This window comes from Balaenoptera physalus (assembly GCF_965194825.1).
Source record: "Balaenoptera physalus genome assembly, chromosome: 16".
Taxonomy (NCBI): domain Eukaryota; kingdom Metazoa; phylum Chordata; class Mammalia; order Artiodactyla; family Balaenopteridae; genus Balaenoptera; species Balaenoptera physalus.
The window spans coordinates 4,687,485-4,710,540 of record NC_138898.1 but is presented as its reverse complement, the minus strand read 5'-3'; the positions used below and the strand labels follow the sequence as shown (position 1 = coordinate 4,710,540).

General features: G+C 47.5%; 1 protein-coding gene across 8 annotated transcripts in view; it reads right to left on the bottom strand.

Moving 5' to 3' along the window:
- The window catches only part of APCDD1L (APC down-regulated 1 like), a 52,298-nt gene extending 48,996 nt beyond the window's left edge, over positions 1 to 3,302 (bottom strand). For 2 of the 8 annotated variants that reach the window (XM_082428322.1, XM_082428325.1), the window contains exon 1: positions 2,450 to 2,530. Coding sequence is in view for 4 of the 8 variants with exons in the window: in XM_082428320.1 (XP_082284446.1) it covers positions 2,450 to 2,684 (235 nt within the window). In the remaining 4 variants the exon portion in view is untranslated. Of the gene's footprint in view, positions 1 to 2,449 lie in introns of all 8 variants that reach the window. The other 6 variants (XM_082428320.1, XM_082428318.1, XM_082428319.1 and 3 more) reach the window with 6 other exon arrangements.
- Positions 3,303 to 23,056: the final 19,754 nt, after the last annotated feature.

Here is a 23,056-nt window from a genome sequence, read left to right as displayed (position 1 = left end):
CAGGGAGGACATTTTCAGAGACAAGAGGGAGAGAGGACAAATGGGAAAAATCAACATCCAAATTAGAAACTACCTAGATTGTGTTGTTTTTCTTGGGCCAACTGTGCCTTTGATTTCCTGATTGCTCAGAGCAAGAATAACAAAATCCATCCGACCCGGTGATTTTGACAGATTCATCTCAAAAGCTACCAGTTGAATTTGATCTGCCCATACCAGTGAGTCTCAACCGGGGACAACTGTGGCCCCCAGGGGACATCTGGCAGTGTTTGGGGACATTTTTGGTTGTCATAACAGGGGTGTGTGGCTACTGGCATGTGGTAGGTGGAGCCAGGGATACTGCCACACCTCCTGCAGTGCACGGGACGGCGCCCAGCAGAGAAGGATCTGGACCACAACATCAGCAGCGCCGAGGCTGAGAAACCCTGGTGTGTGTGTGTGTGTGTGTGTGTGTGTGTGTGTGTGTCAAGGTGAGTTCCCGCGCTGGGGCCGTTGGTGTGCCTACACTAAAGTTTGTGAACCTGGAGACGTGAAGTTCAGGCTTCCCTCAGCTCAGGTACCCAAATTATCTAAGTATCTGAAGGATTAACGGGGTTCTGTTTCCTTTTGCTAAAGCACAAAGATCCTCTTGCCTGGTGATACAGCCAGTGGTGAAAAGGACTTTTGAAAAAGGGTTCAGTGGAAAATGGTTCCTGGCTTAGAGCAGGGAACTTTGAAGGCAGCCCGCATGGGACCGGCGCCCTTCCTAGCGTCTGGGTCTGAATCACGGGCTCCACAGTGGGCTCCTGCGCTCGCCTGGGCCCGCCGGGCACTCTTGGCTTCTCTCCTGTGGAACCTGTCTGACTTGCGGTGGTGAAAGGTCGCCAAGGAGCAAAGCAGCAGGACTCCGGAGAACGAGCCGCGAGGCTACACTTGCAGTGATTTTATTGGCATGACAGAAGCTCGGGGCTTGCCAAGGACAACAGCGCTGCGTGGTGACCAAGACTGCAGGTTTCTGGGGTAATCTATCCTACTGCGCTGGACTGTCCCATTCCCACGGGATGGAACAGCCGGGGAGGAGGCGGAGGAGAGATGAAGACACAGCATCCCCCTTCTCCCCTTCCCAGCTCCGTGCCCAAAAGGAAAGTACACAGACTCTTTTCTCAGCCACCCCCTCCTCGCCCCCTTCCTTCCACTCTTACTGTCCTGGCACAGGGCTGCCGTGGCCTATTTTTGCTCTGAGAGAGGACTCCATGACGGTGGACGGCTGTGTGACCTCTCACCCCAGCCCTGAGATAAATGTCCCCTTTTGGTGGATGTATCTGCAGCTCTTCAAACTGCTAACACACCTTCCCTCCACTTTCCTTCAGACCCCGTTCATCTCTTCTTCAAATATCTTGCTTAGAAATTCGGGGCTGATTGCAGAGCTCCTGCAGGGAGACCTGACTTTGCTCCTTGCCTGTAAGTGGAGTAAAGCGCGCTTGGCTGTACCTGCGCAGCGTGTCTTCCTGCAGGACCTGACACCTCAGGGCCAGGAAGCAGGTGCTAGGTGCTTCTCCTGCTCTCCTTGAAATCCTCACAGTAATCCCAGACAGAGGTGAGGATCTGGTGAGCCCATTTGACAGATGAGAAAGTTGAGTCTAAGAGAGCTGATGGACGTGCCTGCCCAAGGCCACACAGGTTGATATGAAGCTGATCTGGGCTTTGGAACCAGGTGGTCTGACTCCAGGGCCAGAATTCTTAACCCGTCACAAGGTGGGGGTGCTTGGGGGTGAGCCTGGCACACTGTGGTCATCATTGTCATTTTTGCCAATGGTGGCGCACCAGGGGCAGCTGGCATTTGCAGAGTTTTGTTCATTCCTACGCCCTAAGAAGAGGCAGCGGGACAGCAGTTAGTCCTGGAAATGGCACTTGTCTCCTCTACCAGGGGTCCTGTGTTCCCTTGCCTCCCCGGCCCAGGCCTGCTGGGCACCAGAAGCTAGGGGAGGGCCCAGGGTCACTGTGCCCGCCCCTAACTTCTTCCCCAGTTCTGCTGCAGGACACGACTCTGAGTCCCAGCAGGTCTAGGGTTCAGTGGGCAAGACCAGATTCTGCAGCCTTGGTCTGAGTGACGTGGAGCTTGTACCTTGCCGAGGGAGTCTCAGTGGGCCTGGGATCCTCCTGAATGTTTTTGGAGGTCCCAGCCACCCCAGGGCCCGGCACCAGGAGCTGCTCCGAGTGCCTGGAGGTCAGCCTGCGGCGGACGTGCATGTGGTGCCAGAACCGGCTTACCCCACACAGGGCCCAGGAAGAGCCTGGAGGTGAGGCAGGTGCTGGCCGGGTGAGGCTGGAGAAGAGAGCGGAAAGCGCAAAATCGCCGGCCCGGTTCACAGGCACGTACAGCAGTCCCCAGGAAGCCCCAAGGAACTTCAGACGGCAGCTCCCTCCCTTCCGACCTTAGGCGGCGAGCCGGTGGGGGGAGGGTGGCACCTACCTCCCAAAAGCATCAGGACGCAAGCGTAGGGAAGCATGGCTGCAGGCATCCCGTCGGGGTGGCAGGACGGCCCCCAGGGAGAGGAGGCGTGGGCGCGCGGCCGTCCGGTGGCAGCGGACTCCGGCAGCCCGCTGGGGTCCTGCGAGGAAGTGGCGAGGGTCCTGCGCCCCCCTCGGCGCTCGCACGCGCTCACCTCCCGGGCTGTTGATGGTTGTAAGTCGAGCTGCGCACTCATAGGTCCAAGCTGCCAGAAGAGGTGGAGACAGCCTGGGGCGTTGCGCGCACTGCAGCGCCTCGCGCCCAGCCCTCTGGCGCAGCTCCTCCTGCCATTCAGAACCCCCAGTCGACCCCCCTCCGTGCCCGGGTTCTTGCCTCCCCGCCAGGTCTTTGCAGCGAGCAGGGAGGCCTCCCTCAAACTCTTGTCCGGGACAAGTCAGACGGTGCGGTGCGCTCCTCCAGCCAAAGCGCACCCCTATCCAGGCTGTTTCCTAGAAGGGCGAGGGGGTCAGGGGAAGCTCCTGTACGCCCTCTGGGCCCTCAGACCCCCAAGGCTTCTATTCAGGCCTTACAGATACTCTTGGAAAAGTTGCGTCAACTTGGAGGCCGGCGAGGGCAGGAGCGCAGTGAATGTGGCCGACCTGGGGCGCCCCGCAGCCCACATCCGCTCCCTGTGATTAGCTCGTCTCGGCTCCAAAGAGCATCTGGGCAAACAGTGTGGAGTAGACCAGGGCGGTCCCCCCCCCAACTCCTCCCCCCCCATTTCCCATCTGAGTGAGTCAGCTGAGGGTGGCAGCTCAGAGGCAAGGCAGCTGGGAGGAGGAGGAGGGGGATGGATGGGACGCCCCCAAAACAGTCACCTCCCCCCCCCCACCCCCGACCCCAGGCCCTGGGCCTCCCCAGGCAGCTCCCCCGTGGCAGGAAAGCCTTGAAGAACAGGAGTAGCATCTGGGATGGAGGACTTCCCAAGTTCTTGGATTTATGAATGAAGAGGAGACAGAGAATCACGTGGATTAGAGAAATGTAACTGGATTGTTCCTACGTGCACAGATCATCGGGAGAACGGAAGTAAAGCTGTGTGGGGATGGGGGTGGAGGCCTGAGATGCATAGATCAAGGTGTCTGTTTTCATTGTGTTGTCCTTAACTGGGAGAGGGAGAGAGAGAGAGAGAGAGAGAGAGAAGGTAGAACCAAGAAAGGAGAGAGAAAGTAAAAAGGGAGAGGGGGAAGAGAGAAAAGGGCAGAGAGAGAGAGACAAAGAGAGAAAGGCGGGGACAAAGGATTAAGGCTGAGAGGAGAGAGAGATGGACAGAAAGGAGAATGGAAAAGGGAGAAAGAATAAGAGAATGAGAAAGAGGGAGGAAGAGGGGGAGAGAATAAGACAGGAGAGATGGAGATTGTCCCCTTGGGGAGGACTTGGGCACGTAGGGACAGGTCCGTGTCCAGGGTGCACGTCCAGGTGGTTGACCTGCCCTCTAAAGGGCTCATAGACCCACCCGCCCACATCTGCGGGCTGCTTGGCCCTGGGGGTTGGTAGACAGCACCCCATCTTTTGATTCCTTAGCAGAAGCTTGGGTGAGGCTCCCAGGGGCCTCTGGAGCCTTTCAATTTCAACTTCAATCCAAGGACCCCCGACTGGGGACCCCTGGGCTGTCCTTAGCTTTCCTCTTCTCCGGAGGCAACAGAATAGCAAAGTGAGGAATGAGGCCACAGCGTGATCTTACACAAATGGAAATGTGAGAGAAACGATCAATTCCCTTCCTGAAAATGACATTTTTTTCTGGTCTCTGTGAATTGCTGAGAACAGCATGAGACTCGAGGTGGCCTTCCTGAAACCGCGATGGCACCAGCTCCCCGGCAGACAGTGGCCGCACGCGCGCCACATGTTAAGTTTCCGTGAAAGGGGTAACTTATGGGCGGGAGGAGAGTTGTGAGGGGTGATTATTTATAATTGCATAATTGTGATTATTTGTGGCAATTATGTGCCTTTAAATTTTCAAAATGTACAATTATGGATAGTTTTAAACACTGCATGCTATTCTGTCCGTGAGTGTTTGAGGCTGTACTCTCTGGACTTCCTGAATGCGGGCATTTTGCTGTCCCAGGTCGCTGACGGGGCTTTGAGTATTAATGGTTTGGCTCGGGGAGGAGGCGTGACATTGATGTCTCAGGTGGGGTTATGATTCAGTACTTTCAGAACCTATTGTGCTATTAGAAATGGGAACTTCCCTGCAAAGCCTGGTGCTCATGTAGTAATTGTTGTATTGGCTTATTTATAAGTAAGAGGAATTTCTGATAATTATTTCGACCTTGGTGTGGGCCAGGTGCTTTAGATGCATATACTTTATATCCGGACAACCTGACGAGAAGTAGAAAGTCTTGTTGGCCCCATTTCACAGAATGAGGAACCTGAGTTCAGAGAGGTTGGACCACTGTCCCAAGGCCAGACAGCTGGAAGGTGGCAGAACTCCCGAGTCCCTGCTTGTGTCTGGGATGCTCTTGTGTCTGCACAGGATGCCCTGTCTGACCGTGCTCTTGGCTTCATTCTGAATCTGGAGATCCTAAACGAGAAAGCCCATTCTATAATAACCGCCATTCTTCGAAGAAGCTTAGGAATGACAGGGAAACACTATTGCAAAGTGATGCCTAAGTCTTAGCTAAACTCATCTGTTGAGATTGAGAGTTCCAGGTGGTACCCGCACCTGCCCAGCCCCACACTACCGGTGGGTGGTGCTTGGAAGGATGGGGGAAGCCGGAAAGGGCCTTCGAGGCCGACTGGAGCTGCTCTCCTGGTTTTACAGGTGAGAAAACAGAAGCACAAGGGCAGATAAGCTCCCTGTTCAGTGCAGATTTTATTCCAAAAAGAAAAAAAAAAAAAAGAAAGAAAAGCAAAGAAAATGAACAAATAGCAAAGGAGCTGTTACAGTGGAGGATTACTGGACTGAATGTCGATATTATGACATAGAAAAAAATATATATATATATGTGTCATCTTGGGCATGTTACTTAACTTCTTGTCTCATATGTAAAATGGGATAGTAGTAGTATTGTTGGGAAATTATGTGAGATAGTATATGTAATGTAGAGCACTTAGAATGGTATATGGTCCAACCAAAGACTATATATGTGTTTGCTTTCTTCATGGTATTTTATTGTGTATATGCAATATAATTAATTTAGCTAGCTTTGATCAGACACCCTTGATAACAAGCAGAGGAAACAGACCATTTTATAGCAAGATTTCGTGGGGGTGATCTTATCTTCCCGTGGTGTTTTTAACAGGGACAAGGACGAGGGGGTAGGTGCTTGGCGGAACTTGCAATGGGAACATTGATCAATGTATAGCATTTTCAATTCCTCTGCTATCCCAATGTTGTTGTCAATATCCTTACATATCCATTACCATTGGCAAAAAAAAAAAAAAGAAAGAAACAGGAAAAAAAAAAGAAACAGAAAAAGAAAATGAACAAATAGTGTTTGAACGAGACTCCCCTCTGGTCACAAGGAGATCAAACAAAAGAGAGAGAAGGAACTGAAGCTAAACTTATTTGGCTTCAAACATAGATATTTATTTTTAACCAATAAAGTTATATTGTCCAGACCTCGCATTTTGCTGAAGAAAGGGTGGTTTTCACTCGATTCCTGACCCCTTTCTTACCTACAGGACCATCACCCGAGAACACTGGAAATGGTAGTAATTATAAGGTTGTTTGGGGGAGAAGCCAATTATTTCTTGAGCCCGGACTCTGCTGGCCGTGAGTCATGTCCGTGGGCATTATCGCGTTTTGGCCTCCAGAGGTGCGCTTTTCTGAGTTGTCAACCGCAGGGCCCCCCCCCCAAGTGGTCAGAGCGGCAGGGGGTATGTGGGGGACACAGGGCGGGCTTTGCTGGAGCCAAACACAACCCGTGTGAGGGAAGGCCATGAGCCAGATGTCCAGGGTGGGCGGGAGGCCGGCCCTCTGTGCTCTGTGTTTATCTCCCACCCCACCCTCCCCCCCAGATCAAAGTCCGGGGCTGGGCCGATAGGAGAGCTTTGCAGAATGGGCCTGCTTCTTCCCTCTCCGCCAAGCACCTACCCCCTCGTCCTTGTCCCTGTTAAAAACACCACGCGAAGATAAGATCACCCCCACGAAATCTTGCTATAAAATGGTCTGTTTCCTCTGCTTGTTATCAAGGGTGTCTGATCAAAGAAGTGGTGCCCGGGCCTGGTTATCTAATAACCAAATAAGCATCCAGGCCGGCTTCCCTGGCTGGGAAAGGCAGGCGGGGGCTGCTCTGGATGAAGTGAGGGGCAGATCAGAGCAGGCTGGACGCCCCCCCCCTTGGTGACCGTTCCTGCCTACAGAGCATCACATTTGCTGGCCCTGGAGTCAACCAGACCCTCACTACCGCCCCTGTGTCTCAGATGGGGAAACTGTTCTTGTCCTCTGGGAAAGCCCATGGTCCCAGGGTAACGGACACTCATTTGTCGCCTCTGGTAGTTGCCGTGGTGTCGGTCTTGCCCCCATTGCACTGGTGCATCTCCCTGCCTGCACCCGCCCCCCCATGCCTCGCACAGGCCTTGTGTGTGATGAGGGCTCACTACGTTTTGTTGAATGAATGAATGAATGAATGATCGAATAAACTATCACAGAGTGAGCACTGGGTCATGTCAGAAGACTTGACTGCAAACCTTAATGCTACCACTTAGCAACTCGCGAGGGTTACGGCCAGGGCGAGGGGACCAGGGCTCGAAAGCTGAAGGGGTGCTTGCTGTCAGGCTCTGCAGGTGCAGGGTGAGTGCCTGAAGCCGAGCACCTCCTTACGTTCTGAGCCCTGGGGGCCTCCCTGGCCTCATCTGGTCCCAGCCCTGCAACTCACCCTGTCTCAGTTTCCTCCTCTGTAAAATGGGGATAATGCCCACACGACCCTGTAGGATTAGGAAGACAGTGCCCAAGTGGGCACTGGGTGCAGGATCCAGTCTTCTCAGGCCCTGAGACTCCCTGGAGGGAAGTCAAAGTTCACACAGCTGGTGTGAGATGGAGCCTGGATGAGACCTGCTCTGGGGCTTAAGGTCCTGCTCCTCAGCCTGACCTTAACTGCCTGGGTCCTAAATGACTCCTGGTTCACCTGCCCCTGGGGGAGGCAGATTGTGGGAATGCCCTGGGATGCCCAGAAGCTCCTCCCACCAGCCCTCACACCTGTCTCAATCTTCTTGCCCCCTCAGGCTGTTGTGGGGAGGAAGGGGGCACTGGAGGGCTCAACCCAGCACCTGACACGTAGGTGTTCAGTGAACACATTTTGGATGGTGGGAATGGATGGGTGGGTGGTGGGATGGCGGGATGGATGGATGGATGGATGGATGGTGGGATGGATGGATGGATGGGTGGGTGGTTGGATGGATGGGTGGATGGATGGGTGGGTGGATGGGTGGATGGGTGGATGGATGGATGGGTGGGTGGATGGATGGGTGGGTGGATGGTGGGATGGTGGGATGGGTGGATGGATGGGTGGGTGGTTGGATGGATGGATGGATGGGTGGATGGGTGGGTGGATGGGTGGATGGGTGGATGGGTGGGTGGGTGGATGGGTGGTTGGATGGGTGGATAGTTGGATGGGTGGATGGATGGATGGATGGATGGATAGATGGATGGGTGGATGGATAGATGGATGGGTGGATGGATAGATGGATGGGTGGATGGATGGATGGATGGATGGATAGATGGATGGGTGGATGGATAGATGGATGGGTGGATGGGTGGTTGGATGGGTGGATAGTTGGATGGGTGGGTGGATGGATGGATGGGTGGATGGGTGGATGGATGGATGGATGGATGGATAGATGGATGGGTGGATGGGTGGATGGATGGGTGGATAGTTGGATGGGTGGATGGATTGATGGGTAGAATGACCTACCATTACAGGTGTCATGATTGTTGTTCTGGGTGGTACCCAAGCTGAATGGTTTGTTGATTTTATCCTCTCATTTATTACTTTGTTAGTAATAATTCACTAATCCACTAACTTGCCCTTGGGTTGCTGGTCCCTAAGCTGAGGAGATACATCATAGTCCCTGCGTTCAACGTGTGCTCATTCACCTACGTGGGGCCATATGTTCCCCCATGAGCAGCCGCAGAGCCCAGCATAGTGGGCAGATGCTTCAACTCTTTCCTGAGTGAAGAGCAAACACTTGTTCTCGTGTCACCAGGCTCGCTTGCCTGGGAAGTTTGTCGTCGGTTTTCTTTTGAAATCTCTGGGTCCCCAGCCCAACCAGCATCTCTAACTGATGCCAGGGCTGCTCATGGTTGGCACAAAGTTGATTATTTCTCTCCCAGTATAACATGAACACTGTTCCTAATATACTTTTTGGAAAATACAAAGTAGAAAGAATAAAAATGACGGTCACTCGGAATCTGACCACACGAGGACAAGCCTGGCTGACGTTGGGATGTATGATTTTCTTCTCCATTTGTATTTTTCTTTGATGTTGGGCAGAGTTCATGTCTTGGCGCTGCCATGCATGAGGTGTGTGAGCTTGGGCAACCTCTCTGAGCCTTTCTGCTCATCTAAGAAGTGAGAATCCTCAGAGAGGTGATTCCGGAGGTGATGCAAATAAGCTGTCAGCGTGGGGCCTGGTGGGTTGTGGCCCTTGGTAAGACGGTGGCCTTTTCCATTTGTGGGTGACTCCTGCACGCCCGAGACCCCACGCAGGGCACGGTACTCAGGGCGCTGGAGCTGGGAGGGCCTCAGGAGATGGACAGTTCACTAGCTTTCAAATGGTCCCTTGGGGGCCTCCTTGGGCAGAGGAGATGGGAAGGGGGCAGGTGCAGGGCTCTGAGCTCCCGTTCCTCCCCGGCCAAGGCTGTCTTAGCTTCATCCTAGTGTCTTTGTCGGGGAGGGAAGTGGCGGCCCCCTAGATGTCTGTCCAGCATGGGGACTGCACTGGGGGTCCTTGATGCTGTTGGAGAAACCAGCGAGATACACACAACCCTACAGAGAGATCTAGAAAACGTAGTGTCTCGGGAAAGAGGTAGGAAGCAGAAGGGCTTATTCATGGAAGCTCTGAACACAGACCCGCATCCACAGGTTTTCGTGTGTGTTTATCTAAGGCAAGAGGCTGCCTTTAGGCGGGAGAGGAGGGAAGTGGGCATGGAGATGGGGCGGGGGAGGGGAAAATGACAAAATACAACAAAGGAGGAGCCTCACACAGACCCAGGTTATTAGCCCACCATGAGCTCAGTAACGTGATTGCAACTTTATGCTCAGACTCCAAAAGGGAAGATGAGCAAAAGAGAGAGGAAAACGTGGACCCCCCTTCCTGCAGCTGAGGCCCAGCGAGGGCAGGAGACATCACCCAGGTGGTCCTTCCCTCCGCTTCTCTCTGCCTAGACCCCGGGGCGCCGCGCGGGTGCTAACTTCTCCTTCCTGCAGGTGTTTGCAGAAGAGCTGCCCGGAGCAGGGTCTCACCTGTCCTCAGCCGCCAGCCTCCCCCCCTGCCCACCCTCCAACTGGGTGGCAAGCCAGCAGACCTACTGTGACAATTCCTCTGTTTTGAGGGGCTTTTGTCAGAGGAGAAAAATTAAAAAAGAAAAGTTGGAGGGCATGCATGGCCGCAAACTGTTGGTTTTTTTTTTTAACAATAAAGTTTATGGTTGTCCCCCAATTAGAAAAATCAATCTACGCTCCTAACGTAGCATTTAAAAAGCACAAAGTTGATTATTTCTCTCCCATTATAACATGAACACTGTTCCTAATATATGTTTTGGAAAATACAAAGTAGAAAGAATAAAAATGACGGTCACTCGGAATCTGACCACACGAGCTCAAGCCTGGCTGACGCTGGGATGTATGACTTTCTTCTCCATTTATATTTACATTTTCCAATCTGTGGTCAAATTTAATAATGTGAATGTCTAAATAAACCACTAATTCCCCAATTTCACCTTTTGGCTTAATTTTCCAGCCTTTAAGGAACTGCCAGGTGCAAGGCCACGGGGGCAGGGGAGACAAGAGGACAGAAAGCGAAGTCGTATTAGTCATATTCTTTTTTGGCCTGTGTAGCCTGAGTGTTGGATTTGCTCTTGTTTTATTTTCTTTGAGCCTTTCGACATGTTAGGCGTCTGTAAACTTTCCTCTGCTTCCGATTTCAGTCTGGAAGCAGCAAATTGATTTTAAATAGAAATACCTTGAAGGTGGTGTTGTTTGGGGGCTGAAAAATCCATCCAGAGGGGTCCCACCATCAACTGCCAAGTGGGAGTTTTATGACTGGTTCACTACGTCAATAGAAGAGGCAGTGCGTCGTCCGGGGAGCAGATGAGCTATGTTCCAGGGGAGCAGACAGAAATTTGGGGGTGGGGGGAAGCTTACAAGTGCTCAGGGCACAGCCCAAGCAGAAGAACTTACTTATTTTTTCTTTCCTTCTTTTCTTTTTTTTATCAGTTTACAATTAACATTCAGAGTTCAGTCTCCACCCTCCCTCTTGAAATGGAATTTTTATCTCTTGATTCACGCTACAAGATAAAATCCCTGTTTATCCAATTGCATGAATAATTGATAAGCTGTTTCCAACTTGCCAGAAGCAACTTAGCAGTCTCGCCTTGCAGCCTGGAACCCCTGGCAATTTCCGGAGTTCCAGCGACAGACCTTTGCACAGTTTCTGCTTGGGGTCCACAGACTTTCTGTCTCAGGGGTGGGGCTTATCTCTTGATCCAGATTCGGGAGTTACAGATTAGGTACCTAGGGTTCCAGCGTCGGGGATGCGGGAAGGAGGGGAGGGCACGTCAGTGCCCACTTCGATTTTCTGAAATCGAGTCTGTGGCAGGTGTGGATTCCGCTGGGAGCCTCTGGCTGGCGGCTTCAGAGTTCACGGCATTAATTAACTCTAATCTGTTCCCTGATAGTTTAAACCAGACACAAGATGTGAAGGTATTTTCTTTCCTAAAATTTAATGGGCTTAATGAGATAGCAATGAGGGCCTGTGTCTCGCCTCTTTAATGCACTTGGCTCTCTGGCCCGTGTTTATATGATAAAAGCAGTGGGGTGTAATTTATGCGCTTAGCTGGGGTTTATCCTTTTTAAGCAGGTCTGGACAGCTTACCTGTTATATTTGGCTCAAAGTAGCTTAAAAAAGAATTTATAGAGTGTACTGCAGAATGTCCCAATTCTGCAACACCAAGGTAAAAGTGACTTGGGGTAATGGTGCAAAATGCCCCTAAGGAAAAGGGTTAACAAGATAGTGTGTCTTCCTCCCCCTCCCACACTCCCAGCATCTTCCCACCGGGTTTCAAGGTGGGTTTGATGGGGCTGAGATTGCCTGTGCCTTGTGGCTGGCGGGGTCTCAGATTGAAACCCGTTGAGAAGAGCCGGCTCGGGAGCTGTGTAGTCCTATCTCGCCTCCGGGGAAGTGGGGAAGCAGGGCTTTACGCAGCCACTCTCATTTATCAACCACACCATTCATTCCGTTTTCTCTTTCATTTGCAGAAGGTGGAGAGAAAATGAATCAGAGGCGGTTTTTTGTTTTTTTTTCCCCTGGCCTGTTTCCCCAAAGCTCCAGGAAATTAAGAAACATGCCATGAGTTTTTTTTTTTTAATAAATTTATTTATTTATTTATTTTTGGCTGAGTTGGGTCTTCGTTGCTGCCAGTGGGCTTTCTCTAGTTGCGGCGAGCGGGGGCTCCTCTTTGTTGTGGCGCGCGGGCTTCTCATTGTGGTGGCTTCTCTTGTTGCGGAGCACGGGCTCTAGGCGCGCAGGCTTCAGTAGTTGTGGCACGTGGGCTCAGTAGTTGTGGCTCGCGGGCTTAGTTGCTCTGCGGCATGTGGGATCTTCCCAGGCCAGGGCCCGAACCCGTGTCCCCCGCATTGGCAGGCAGAATCTTAACCACTGTGTCACCAGGGAAGCCCATGCCATTAGTTTTAGGAAACAATTTAAGCAAACTCAAACCAGAGGTCTCACCAAAGGCCTAGGATCTGGATGAGACCCTGTTAGTGGTCCTGGTCTTCCTGATGGATGCTGCCAGAAATGGAGGAGGAGCCAGTGGGGAAGGAAAGGGAACAGGGGGGCATCTGCGGGCTGCGACTGACCTCCCTGCAGACCCCTAGGGCCAGTGGGCCTTTCCTTGGAAGCTGGTCCCCGACATGGCACTGGGTGGCCTTCTCCTGCCCCACCTAAATCCATAGGTTCCTGCAGTGTCTCCAGGCTGTGTGGTTTATTGGGAAGTAGAGTGTGTGGCGGGTTTCAACTGTCTGCGCTCTACCAAAAATGTTAATGGGATGAGCTCTGCCCCAGCGCGGACACAGTGGAACGCAGATCCTACGGGCTGCACCATCACGAGGGTGATTCTGGTGTTTAAGATGCACGTTTTGTTGGACCACACTGATGGTCTCCAATAGCTGTTCTGAGTAAATGAGAAGATGCATGTAAAGCTGCAATCCTGGTGCTTGGCCCAAAGTGAGCGTCAGATTGTGATGGCAATGACGATGACCATGACGATGACCGTGACGATGGCCATGACGATGACAATGACGATGGCCATGACGATGACCATGACGATGGCCATGACGATGGCAATGATCAGGAAGAGTCAGGGTGTTAGGAGTCAGGAGTTCTGGCTCCAGCCCAGCCAAACCACTCACCGCCACAGTGACCTCGGCACGTCCCTGTTTACCTCTGGACTCACGTTATTCGTCCATAAAACATCCAAAATGCATTGGAGGGAGGTGAGAAGTGATCTTGAGAAACTGACACCCCACAGCTTCTGGCCTCCAGGGGTGCAGGTTTCTTTCCTCTCTTTTTTTTTTTCTAATTCCAACGTGAAATACATGCCTATTACAGAAAATTGTGATAAGCAGAAACACACCCCTAGGAAGACCAGAGTCTACTCATCCTTCAGTCATTCATTCAGCAGACACTTGTTGGCGGTGTGGTGGGAATGGAACCAAGACTTGGGCTTTTGCGTAGAAGTCAACACATCGATTCTAAAATGCAAAGAGTTGTTTGACAGGAATTGTGTTGACTCTATAAATTGGTTTTAGAAGGACTGACACCTTAATATTGACTCCCAATCCACTGACATGGCATCTCTCCCCATTTACTGAGGTCTTTGATTTCCTTCATTACTATTGTTTTGCTTTTAGCATATAGAGTTTGTATGTATTTTGTAAGATTCATACCTAATTATTCATAGATTTGGTGCTATTGTAAATGGTACATTAAAATATTTCAATTTCCAATTGTTCATTGCAAGTGTCTAGAAATACAATTAATTTTTGTACATAGACCTTGTACCCTAGAACCTCACTAAATTCACTTTCTAGTTCTAGTAACTTTTTCATAGATTCTTTGGAATTTTTTGTGTAGATAATTATGTAATCTATGAATATAGAGAGTTTCATTTCTTCCTTTCCGAAGGAGTTGCCCTTTTCCCCCTGGATTTATTGCAGCAGTACCATATTGAGTAGGAATGATGAGAGCCAATATCCTTGCCTTGTCCTGGATCTTAGGAGTTAAGGCATTTACTCTTTATTATGTGTGATGTTAGCTGTAGATTGTTTGTAGATGCCCTTTATCAGTTTAGATGCTCTTTTAGTCCTTGTTTTCTGAGTTTTTTCTTTTTTGTTAATCATGGATGTGTCTTTATAAAATACTTTCTCTGCATCTTTTGTGATGATCATATGACTTTTCTTCTTTAACCTGCTGATATGGTGAGTTTCATTGATTGATTTTTTAATGTTGAGCCAGCCGTACATTCCTGGGATAAAGTCCACTTGACTGTGATGAATTATCCTTTTTATATATTGTTGGATTTGATTTACTTGTATTTCATTAAAGATTTTTATCTATATTCATGGAGGTTATTCATCTGTAGTTTTCTTTTACTGTAATGTCTTTGATTTTGGCACCAGGGTAATACTGGTCTCATAAAATGAGTTGAGAAGTGTTCCTTCCTCTTTTGTATTCCGGGAGAATATGTGAAAAATTAGTATTATCTCTTTCTTGAGTATTTGGTAGAATTCAACATTGAAGCCATCTGGGCCTGGGGTTTTCTTTTTAAAAAGGTTTTAACTGTACATTTAATTTATTTAATAGATAAAGGATTATTCAGGTTATTTATTTTTTCCTAAATGAGCTTTGGCAGTTTGTGTCTTTCAAGGAATTTCTCTATTTCATCTAAGTTGTCATATTTGTGGGCATAGAGTTGGTTGTAATATTCCTTTATTATCTTTTAACCTTTTCAATGTGATGTCCAGTCTTTCATTCCTGATATTGATAATTTGTGTTATTCTCTTTTTCTATTCATTAATCTGGTTAGAGTTTTATCTGCTTTATTTTTTCAGAGAAGAAGCTTTGGGTTTCATTTATTTTTCTGTTCTCAGTTTCAGTAGTTTCTGCTCTTATCTTTATTATTTCCATTCTTCTATTTATGATTCTATTTTATCTACCCTGTTGGCTTAGTATTTATATCTTAAAAATTTTTTTTTAGTGGTTGCCCTAGGTTTTTTTTTTTTTTTAGATTTTTTTTTAAAACTTATTTATTTTATCTTTGGCTGCGTTGGGTCTTCTTTGCTGCATGTGGGCTTTCTCTAGTTGCGCCTAGCGGGGGCTACTCTTCATTGTGGTGCGTGGGCTTCTCACTGCGGCAACTTCTCTTGTTGTGGAGCACCGGCTCTAGGCGCACGGGCTTCAGTAGTTGTGACGCACAGGCTTCAGTAGTTGTGGCACCCAGGCTCTAGAGTGCAAGCTCAGTAGTTGTGGCGCACGGGCTTAGTTGCTCTGCAGCAGGTGAGATCTTCCTGGACCAGGGCTCAAACCCGTGTCCCCTGCATTGGCAGGCGGATTCTTAACCACTGCACCATCAGGGAAGCCCTGCCCTAGGTTTTACGATATAAATCTTTAATGAAAAATTCTGACTTCAAATAAAATGATACTGCTTTATGTCTAGTCTAGGAAACTTACAACAATATGCTAATAATTCTTCATTCAAATGCTTTGTGTCATTGGTGTCATGTATTTTAGTTTTGCATATGATATGACCACACAGAAGCTTGCTACTACTTTTGCTTTTGCTACTACTTTTTTGAAAATCAGTTATCTTTTAGAGCAGGAGTTGGCAAACTTTTTCTTTAAAGAGTCAGATGTAAATACTTTAGGTTTTGCAGGCCACGTGGTTTTTGTCACAGCATCTTGACCCTACCACTGTAGTATGAAAGCAACCATAGACAATATATGAATGAATTTTATAAATTCAATACAACTTTATTTACAAAAATAGGCAGCAGGCAGTATATGGCCCACAGCCTGGGAATAAATTTGGGGTTGATAGTTTTTTTCTTCTAGCACTCCAAAGATGTCACTTCCATTGTCTTTTTAAAAAATCTTATTTTATTTTATTTTTTATTTTTTTTGGAGTATAGTTGATTTAAAATGTTGCATTAGTTTCAGGTGTACAACAAAGTGATTCAGTTATATATATATATATGTATCTATTCTTTTTCAGATTCTTTTCCCATTTAGATTACTACGGAATACTGAGTGGAGTTCCCTGTGCTATACGGTAGGACCTTGTTGATTATCTGTTTTATATATAGTAGTGTGTATATGTTAATCCCAACCTCCTAATTTATCCCTTCCCCCCACCTTTCCCTTTTGGTAACCATAAGTTTGTTCCATTGTCTTTTATCTTGCCTAGTTTCTGATGAGATATCTGATGTAATTATTATCTTTGTTCCTCTGCATGTAATGTGTTTGTTTTTCTTCTGCCTACCTTTGATTTGCTCCTTGTCCTTAGTTTTCGGCAGTGTGACTATGATATGCCTATTTCGGTGTTTGTTTTTGTTTATTTTATCCTGGTTTGTGTTCTCTGAGCTCCTTGGATCTGTGGTTTGATGTCTTAGTTTTGGAAAATACCTTTTTTTATAATTTCAATAATTTATTTTAAAGTATTAGCATTGGTTTCATGGCCCAGAATATGGTTTGTCTTGGTGAATGTTCCTTGTGTACTTGGGTGGAGTTTTCTATAAATGTCAGTTAGATAATTATTTCTTCAAATATATATATATATTTTTTATTTACGGCTGTGCTGGGTCTTCGTTTCTGTGCGAGGGCTTTCTCCAGTTGCGGCAAGTGGGGGCCACTCTTCATCGCGGTGCGCGGGCCTCTCACTATCGTGGTCTCTCTTGTTGTGGAGCAGAGGCTCCAGATGCGCAGGCTCAGTAATTGTGGCTTATGGGCCTAGTTGCTCCGCGGCATGTGGGATCTTCCCAGACCAGGGCTCGAACCCGTGTCCCCTGCATTGGCAGGCAGATTCTCAACCACTGAGCCACCAGGGAAGCCCCAAATATTTTTTCTGCCTCATTCACTCTTCTCCTTCTGGGATTCCAAATACACTTCTGTTGGACCATTTGTTATTGTCCCAAAACTCTTGGATGCTCTGATTTTTTTTTAATTAAATTTATTTATTTATTTATTTATTTATTTATTTATTTATTTATTTATTTATGGCTGCATTGGATCTTCATTGCTGCACGTGGGCTTTCTCTAGTAGTGGCGAGAGGGGGGCTACTCTTCATTGTGGTGTGCGGGCTTCTCATTGCAGTGACTTCTCTTGTTGCGGAGCACAGGCTCTAGGCATGTGGGCTTCAGTAGTTGTGGCGTGCGGGCTCAGTAGTTGTGGCACACGGGCTTAGTTGCTCTGTGGCATGTGGGATCTTCCAAGACCAGGGCTCAAACCCATGTCCCCTTCATTGGCAGGAGGATTCTTAACCACTGCGTCGCCAGGGAAGTCCCGGATGCTCTGATTTCTTAAAAACTCATTTTTCTCTTTGAGTTTCAATTTGAATAATTTCTATTGACCTGTCTTCAAGTTTGTTATTACCCGTGTTAGGTTTACTAATGAGTCTGTCAAAATCGTTCTTTGTCTTTGTTACTGAGGTTTTTATTTGCAGTACTGCCACTTGATTCTTTCTTATAGTTTCTACTCTTTTGCTGAAATTACCCCTGTGACCGTTCATGGTGTCTTCATTTCGACTTGAGCCGTTAACATGTTAATCAGTTATTTTAAGCTCCTGTCTGATAATTCCAACATCTATACCATATCTGAGTCTGATTCTGTTGATTCTTTTGTCTCTTGATGGCTTGTTGCTCTTTCTTTGAGTGCCTCAAAATTGTTTTATTGAAAGCCAGACATCTAGTGTTGGACAATAGGGACTGAGGTAAATAGTTTTTATGTCTGGAAACAGAGCATGCCTTTATTTCTGCCAGGCCTTTAGTATGGGGAGATGAGTCAATCCACTTAGGAGTTCAGCTGGGTTTAGGTTTTGTTGTCGCTACAGTTACCCTCAATGTACCACGAGCTTCAAGCTAACCTCTTTGGTTAGCTTGTGTTTATGTGGGGAGCTGCTTTGCAAGAGCGTTTTCCTTAATGTCTGCTCCACCCTCAGCTTTAAGTCTTCCTTTGCACTTGGCCAGAGAGGATCTCTCTGCATCCTGTTGCCCCCCTCCTGGCAGCTGATGCTGTTACTTGTGACTCTACACTGATTTACCTGGTGGTGGGCTGGGGGGGGGGTAGTGTTCTCTGTTATGAGTATGCCTTGATCTGAGCCAGGCCCTGTGTGAGCCTGTCCAACCACAGCTGTGGGTCTGGGCTCAGGATGTCTTCCTTCGCATCCCACCCTACCCCAGGAATAGAGGGGTTTTGTTGTTTTTTTCCTTCAATCAGCTTCATTGGTTTTCACCAGTGTCCTAAGGGTACCAGGTTTTATTGCCCTTCCCCTAGAACTTTTAGGAGATGGGGAGAAGGACCTGCGTGGGGCTTTGTGCTTTTCCTGTGGTGGCCGCTGTTCCCCTCCTTCAGGCCTGCCCTACGAGGGAGCTCTCTCAGAATTCTCACCCTGCCCTTTCCTATCTTTATCTGAGCACCAGTCCAGCAGTAGAAGCAAACCTGCATATAGAATGAATTCCTCTTATGTCTGTGGCTCCCAGAAGTCCTACACTGTCTAAAGAGCCCACATCAACCTTTAGCAATTTGTTAAATATTTTAGCTTTTTGTCATACCAGTGTCCAATGGTATGTACTTCCAGTAAGCAAGTGCCCCAGTTCAGTCTCTCCCTAGAGGCACCTATCTTTCCTTAGATTTCAGATTAGTTGATTCCCCAGCAACCTCAGATCTCTGCTGGATTAAAGAAAAGCTGCCAAGTTTCAACTTGTCTGGCTTGTTTTTTGTTGTAGTAGTAAGGATGGGAGTGATCCCCTTTCTAGCTTTCTACATCTGAAGCTGTCTGACTTCTTTTAAAGATAAATTGTTTTTCAGTAAAATTAACGTTTCCTTTAAATAATAAGTTCATAACAGGAAGCAAACGGTCATACAGGTGGTAGAGGAAGTGGCAAAAAAAATGGGGAGGTGATAGGTGAAGGTGTGATGTGGGGAAACACTGCGTTAGGGACAGGAGCTTTGGAAACCACGTTCCACCTCATGATATCTGCATGAACTTGGGTGAGGGACTCGACCTCAGTGAGTCTCAGTTACCACTTCCTCTTTTGTACAATGGCAATCAAATGTGATCTACTCCAGAGGATTAAAAGTGCTAATATATAAATAGTGCTTGGTTTGGGGCTCGGCTCGTGTTAAGTGCTCAATAAAGAGTGGTTATTCATTTTCATGGATCCAAAGGCCATTTTCACACTGTGGGAGGCACTTCTAGATGTACACAGATGAGAAGGGAGTGGCTTATTTTCTTTTTTAAAAAATTTATTTTATTGAAGTACAGTCGATTTACAATGTTGTGTTAGTTTCTGCTGTACAGCAAAGTGATCCAGTTATACATATACATATATATATATTCTTTTCCATTCTGGTTTATCTCAGGATATTGATTATAGTTCCCTGTGCTACACAGTAGGACCTTGCTGTTTATCCATTCTCTATATAAGAGTTTGCATCTGCTAATCTCAAACTCCCGGTCCATCCCTCCCCCACCCCCTCCCCCTTAGCAACCACAAGACCGTTCTCTCTGTGAGTCTGTTTCTGTTTCATAGACAAGTTCATTTGTGTCATATTTTAGATTCCACATATAAGTGCTATCATATGGTATTTGTCTTTCTCTGTCTGACTTACTTCACTTAGTATGACAATCCCTGGGTCCATCCATGTTGCTGCAAATGGCATTATTTCATTCTTTGTATGGCTGAGTAATATTCCATTGTATATATGTACCACATCTTCTTTATCCATTCATCTGTCGATGGACATTTAGGTTGTTTCCATGTCTTGGCTATTGTGAATAGTGCTGCTATGAACGTAGGGGTGCAAGTATCTTTTTGAATTACAGTTTTGTCTGAATATATGCCCAGGAGTGGGATTGCTAGGTCATATGGTAGCTCTATTTTTAGTTTTTTAAGGAACCTCCATACCGTTCTCCGTAGGGGCTGTACCAATTTACATTCCCACCAACAGTGCAAGAGGGTTCCCTTTTCTCCACACCCTCTCCAGCATTTGTTTTTTGCAGACTTTTTGATGATGGCCATTCTGACGGATGTGAAGTGATACCTCATTGTGGTTTTGATTTGTATTTCTCAAATAATTAGCGATGTTGAGCATCTCTTCATGGACCCGTTGGCCGCCTGTATGCCTTCTTTGGAGAAATGTCTATTTAGGTCTTCTGCCCATTTTTTGACTGGGTTGTTTGTTTTTTTGTTATTGAGTTGTATGAGCTATTTGTAGAGTTGGTTATTTTCTATATGATTCCCAAGTCCCCTAGACTCTGGCTGGTGTGTGTGTGTGTGTGTGTGTGTGTGTGTGTGTGTGTGTGTGTGTGTGTGTGTGTGTGTGTGTGTGTGTGTATGAGACTCTGATGGGATTTTCTTAACCACTGCGCCACCAGGGAAGCCCCTGATGGGATTTTCTAAAGTAGCTTCTGCATTACTCCCACTGTGGAATTGTATGTTAAGAAAATGTATTGATCAGGAAATATTTTAACGAGTGAGAGAGAGGGGAAGTAAGCAGCCCAGCACAGGGCATGCAGAAAGCCCTCAGTAAACACTGGCAAAATGAGAAGAAGAAGGAAATCTTCACCTGGGGCTGGGGCTAAACTTCCAGCTTCATCTCACTTTTGTCAGTCATGTGTCTGCTTGACCTTGGGAGACCCTTGACCTCTCTAAGCCTCAATTTCCCACCAGCAAGATGGCACACACCTTTGCTGCCCTCACTTAGCTCCTATGATTGTTATGAGGTTGAAACAGAGCGATGTCTGTGACCATCTGAAAACTCTACGAACATACAAGGCATTAGTGTTAAAAATGATCACTCAAATCCATTCTGAAAGGTTGAAGGATATGTGAATAGTGGACCCTGGGGCCTTCTCAATTATGGCTTCAGGAATAGTTAAGGTAAAGTCGGTCAGCAAGTGATCAATTCTTTTTGAAGTGTCTCTCCCAAGGAGGCATTGGGATTTTTGCAGCTGCCTGACGTGTTTCTTAACAAGTTATCTCCAACTGGAGAAACGTCAGTAGTTGTCGAGGCCACGGTTTGTCTGCCTGATTTATACAAATTGGTGAAACAGTATCTGCAGCCTGTTCTTTGATCCTGGTTTGAAGCAAGTCAGCTTAAACACTCATGGGAGCTGGAAGGAGATCCTTCATGTAAATGTGTCCACAAATCTTTCCTGGACGCTCAGGGTGAGGCCTCCGCCAGTTGCTTCAAAGGCCTCATCCATCACAACAGGGGGAATAAAAACTCAAGTTAAGCTGTATTAATCTTATTGATTGCCATCCTTGACCCAACTCAACCCATATCCAACTGCGGCAGGAATTTCTAAGTCAACTTTTGTTCTAGAACTTCACTCTCTCCACCATCCCCCCACACCGTTCCCCCGCGGCCATACCTCTCTTTAATCAAGGAGGAGGATGGGTGGGGAAGGAAGCTCTCATTGCTGGAGACTGAACACTGGTGGTTAATTGCAGCTCTGGAGCCCAACTGCCTGAGTTTGAATCTCAGCTCCAGCCTATTCTAGCTGGGTGACCTGGAACCAGCTGTAGAAGCCTGCCCCTGTTTCAGTTTCCCTGTTTAGAAATTTGGATGGTGTATCAGTCAGGGTTACACTAGAGAAACAGAACCAGTAGGATATTTATGTTAAGGGGTGCATTTTAAGGAATTGGCTTATGGGATTGGGGGGGGTCTGGCTAGGTAAGCTGAAATCTGTAGGCGGATGCCTGAGGCTCCTGTCCACAGGCAGAATTTCTTCCTCAAGGGATCTTCAGTTTTGCCTTTCAACTGACTGGGTGAAGCCCACCCCCCCGGCCCCCGCCACACACACATTATTGTGGATCATCTCCTTTATTTAATGTTTTTCCCAAAAGGTGTTTGATTTTTGCTTTAGTTAGAGCAGAAAATTTTACTCATAAAAACCCTAAAATTGGGGGAGGCAGTTAAAATGTCAGTTTAAAAACTTTATTTTCTGAATGAAGTCAATTTACAGCTCAAAAACAAAATTAAAAAAGAAAAGGGCACGTGGAGTTCCGGTGTATGCAAACAATTGCGCTGCTGTGCTCTGTTCCAATCTCTTGGTCCCATGTGTGTGGGGTGATGAAGAGCAGGACATTTGGGGAGACAGAGGTGAATTCAATATCAAATTCATCTCTTGCTACTTTATGATCTTTTTGGGTTCTCTATCTCATTTAACAAGACTACAAAGTGAGATAATAATAGTACATGACCTACAGGGACGTTGTGAAAATTCAATGAGAGAACACAGATTGCTTACCCTCAAGCTTTGCGTGCATTTATAAATGTTCATTATTAATAATGCAAAAAAAGTAAAGTCACCTGTCAATGCTCACTCGTCTACAAAATACCTTCACCACAGCACCTAGGTTAGTGTTTGGTGGAATAACAAGGTTCAGTAGCCCAGCCAAGGTGACACGTGACATTGACCATCCCAGATAGCATAGAATTGACGGGAAAAGAAGATGAGGGGTTACATGTAAAGTGGGGCCTGGCAAATAATGTTAGATTATTATTGGGAAGAGGATTAGGTGAGAGAATACTCACAATAGGCCGGCACATAGTAAGTGCTCAGTAAACATTAGCTATTACGCTGTCTTTGCAGTTTCACTCAGTAGATCTGTATGGAGCCTCTGCCACGTGCCAGGCATTGTTGGGTTGGGGATATGATGGTGTGTGCTCTGACTCAGGCCTATGGTAACAAGTCATTGCGTGTGCGCACTCACACTCACACTCACACCACACACACACACACACACAGAGCTAATGACAATTGGTGGCTCCAGAGGCTGACACGAGAGCTTATCATGGAGAGTCTGGGGGCTTGGGGATGCTTCCTTGAAAGTGTGAGTTTGGAGCTGAGGTTTGAAGGGTGAGTGTGGGGGGCTAGGACGTGGGTGGTGGGGTGGAGGGGGCGGGGCTATGGAAGCACATCTTGGGGAAAAAGACGGGCACAAACACAGGCCCCCTACGCAGGGGCCAGGAGCCACGGGCCGGTTCCCAGCCAGCATGGGAGTCTTACCTATGGATATTTGATTGCTTAGATTTTATGTTTATAGTTCTTTTCTCTCTTAGGCTGCAAATAATTAAAGTCGTTGTTTATTGGCTCTTTCCAGCTATTTCAAAATAATAATACCAAT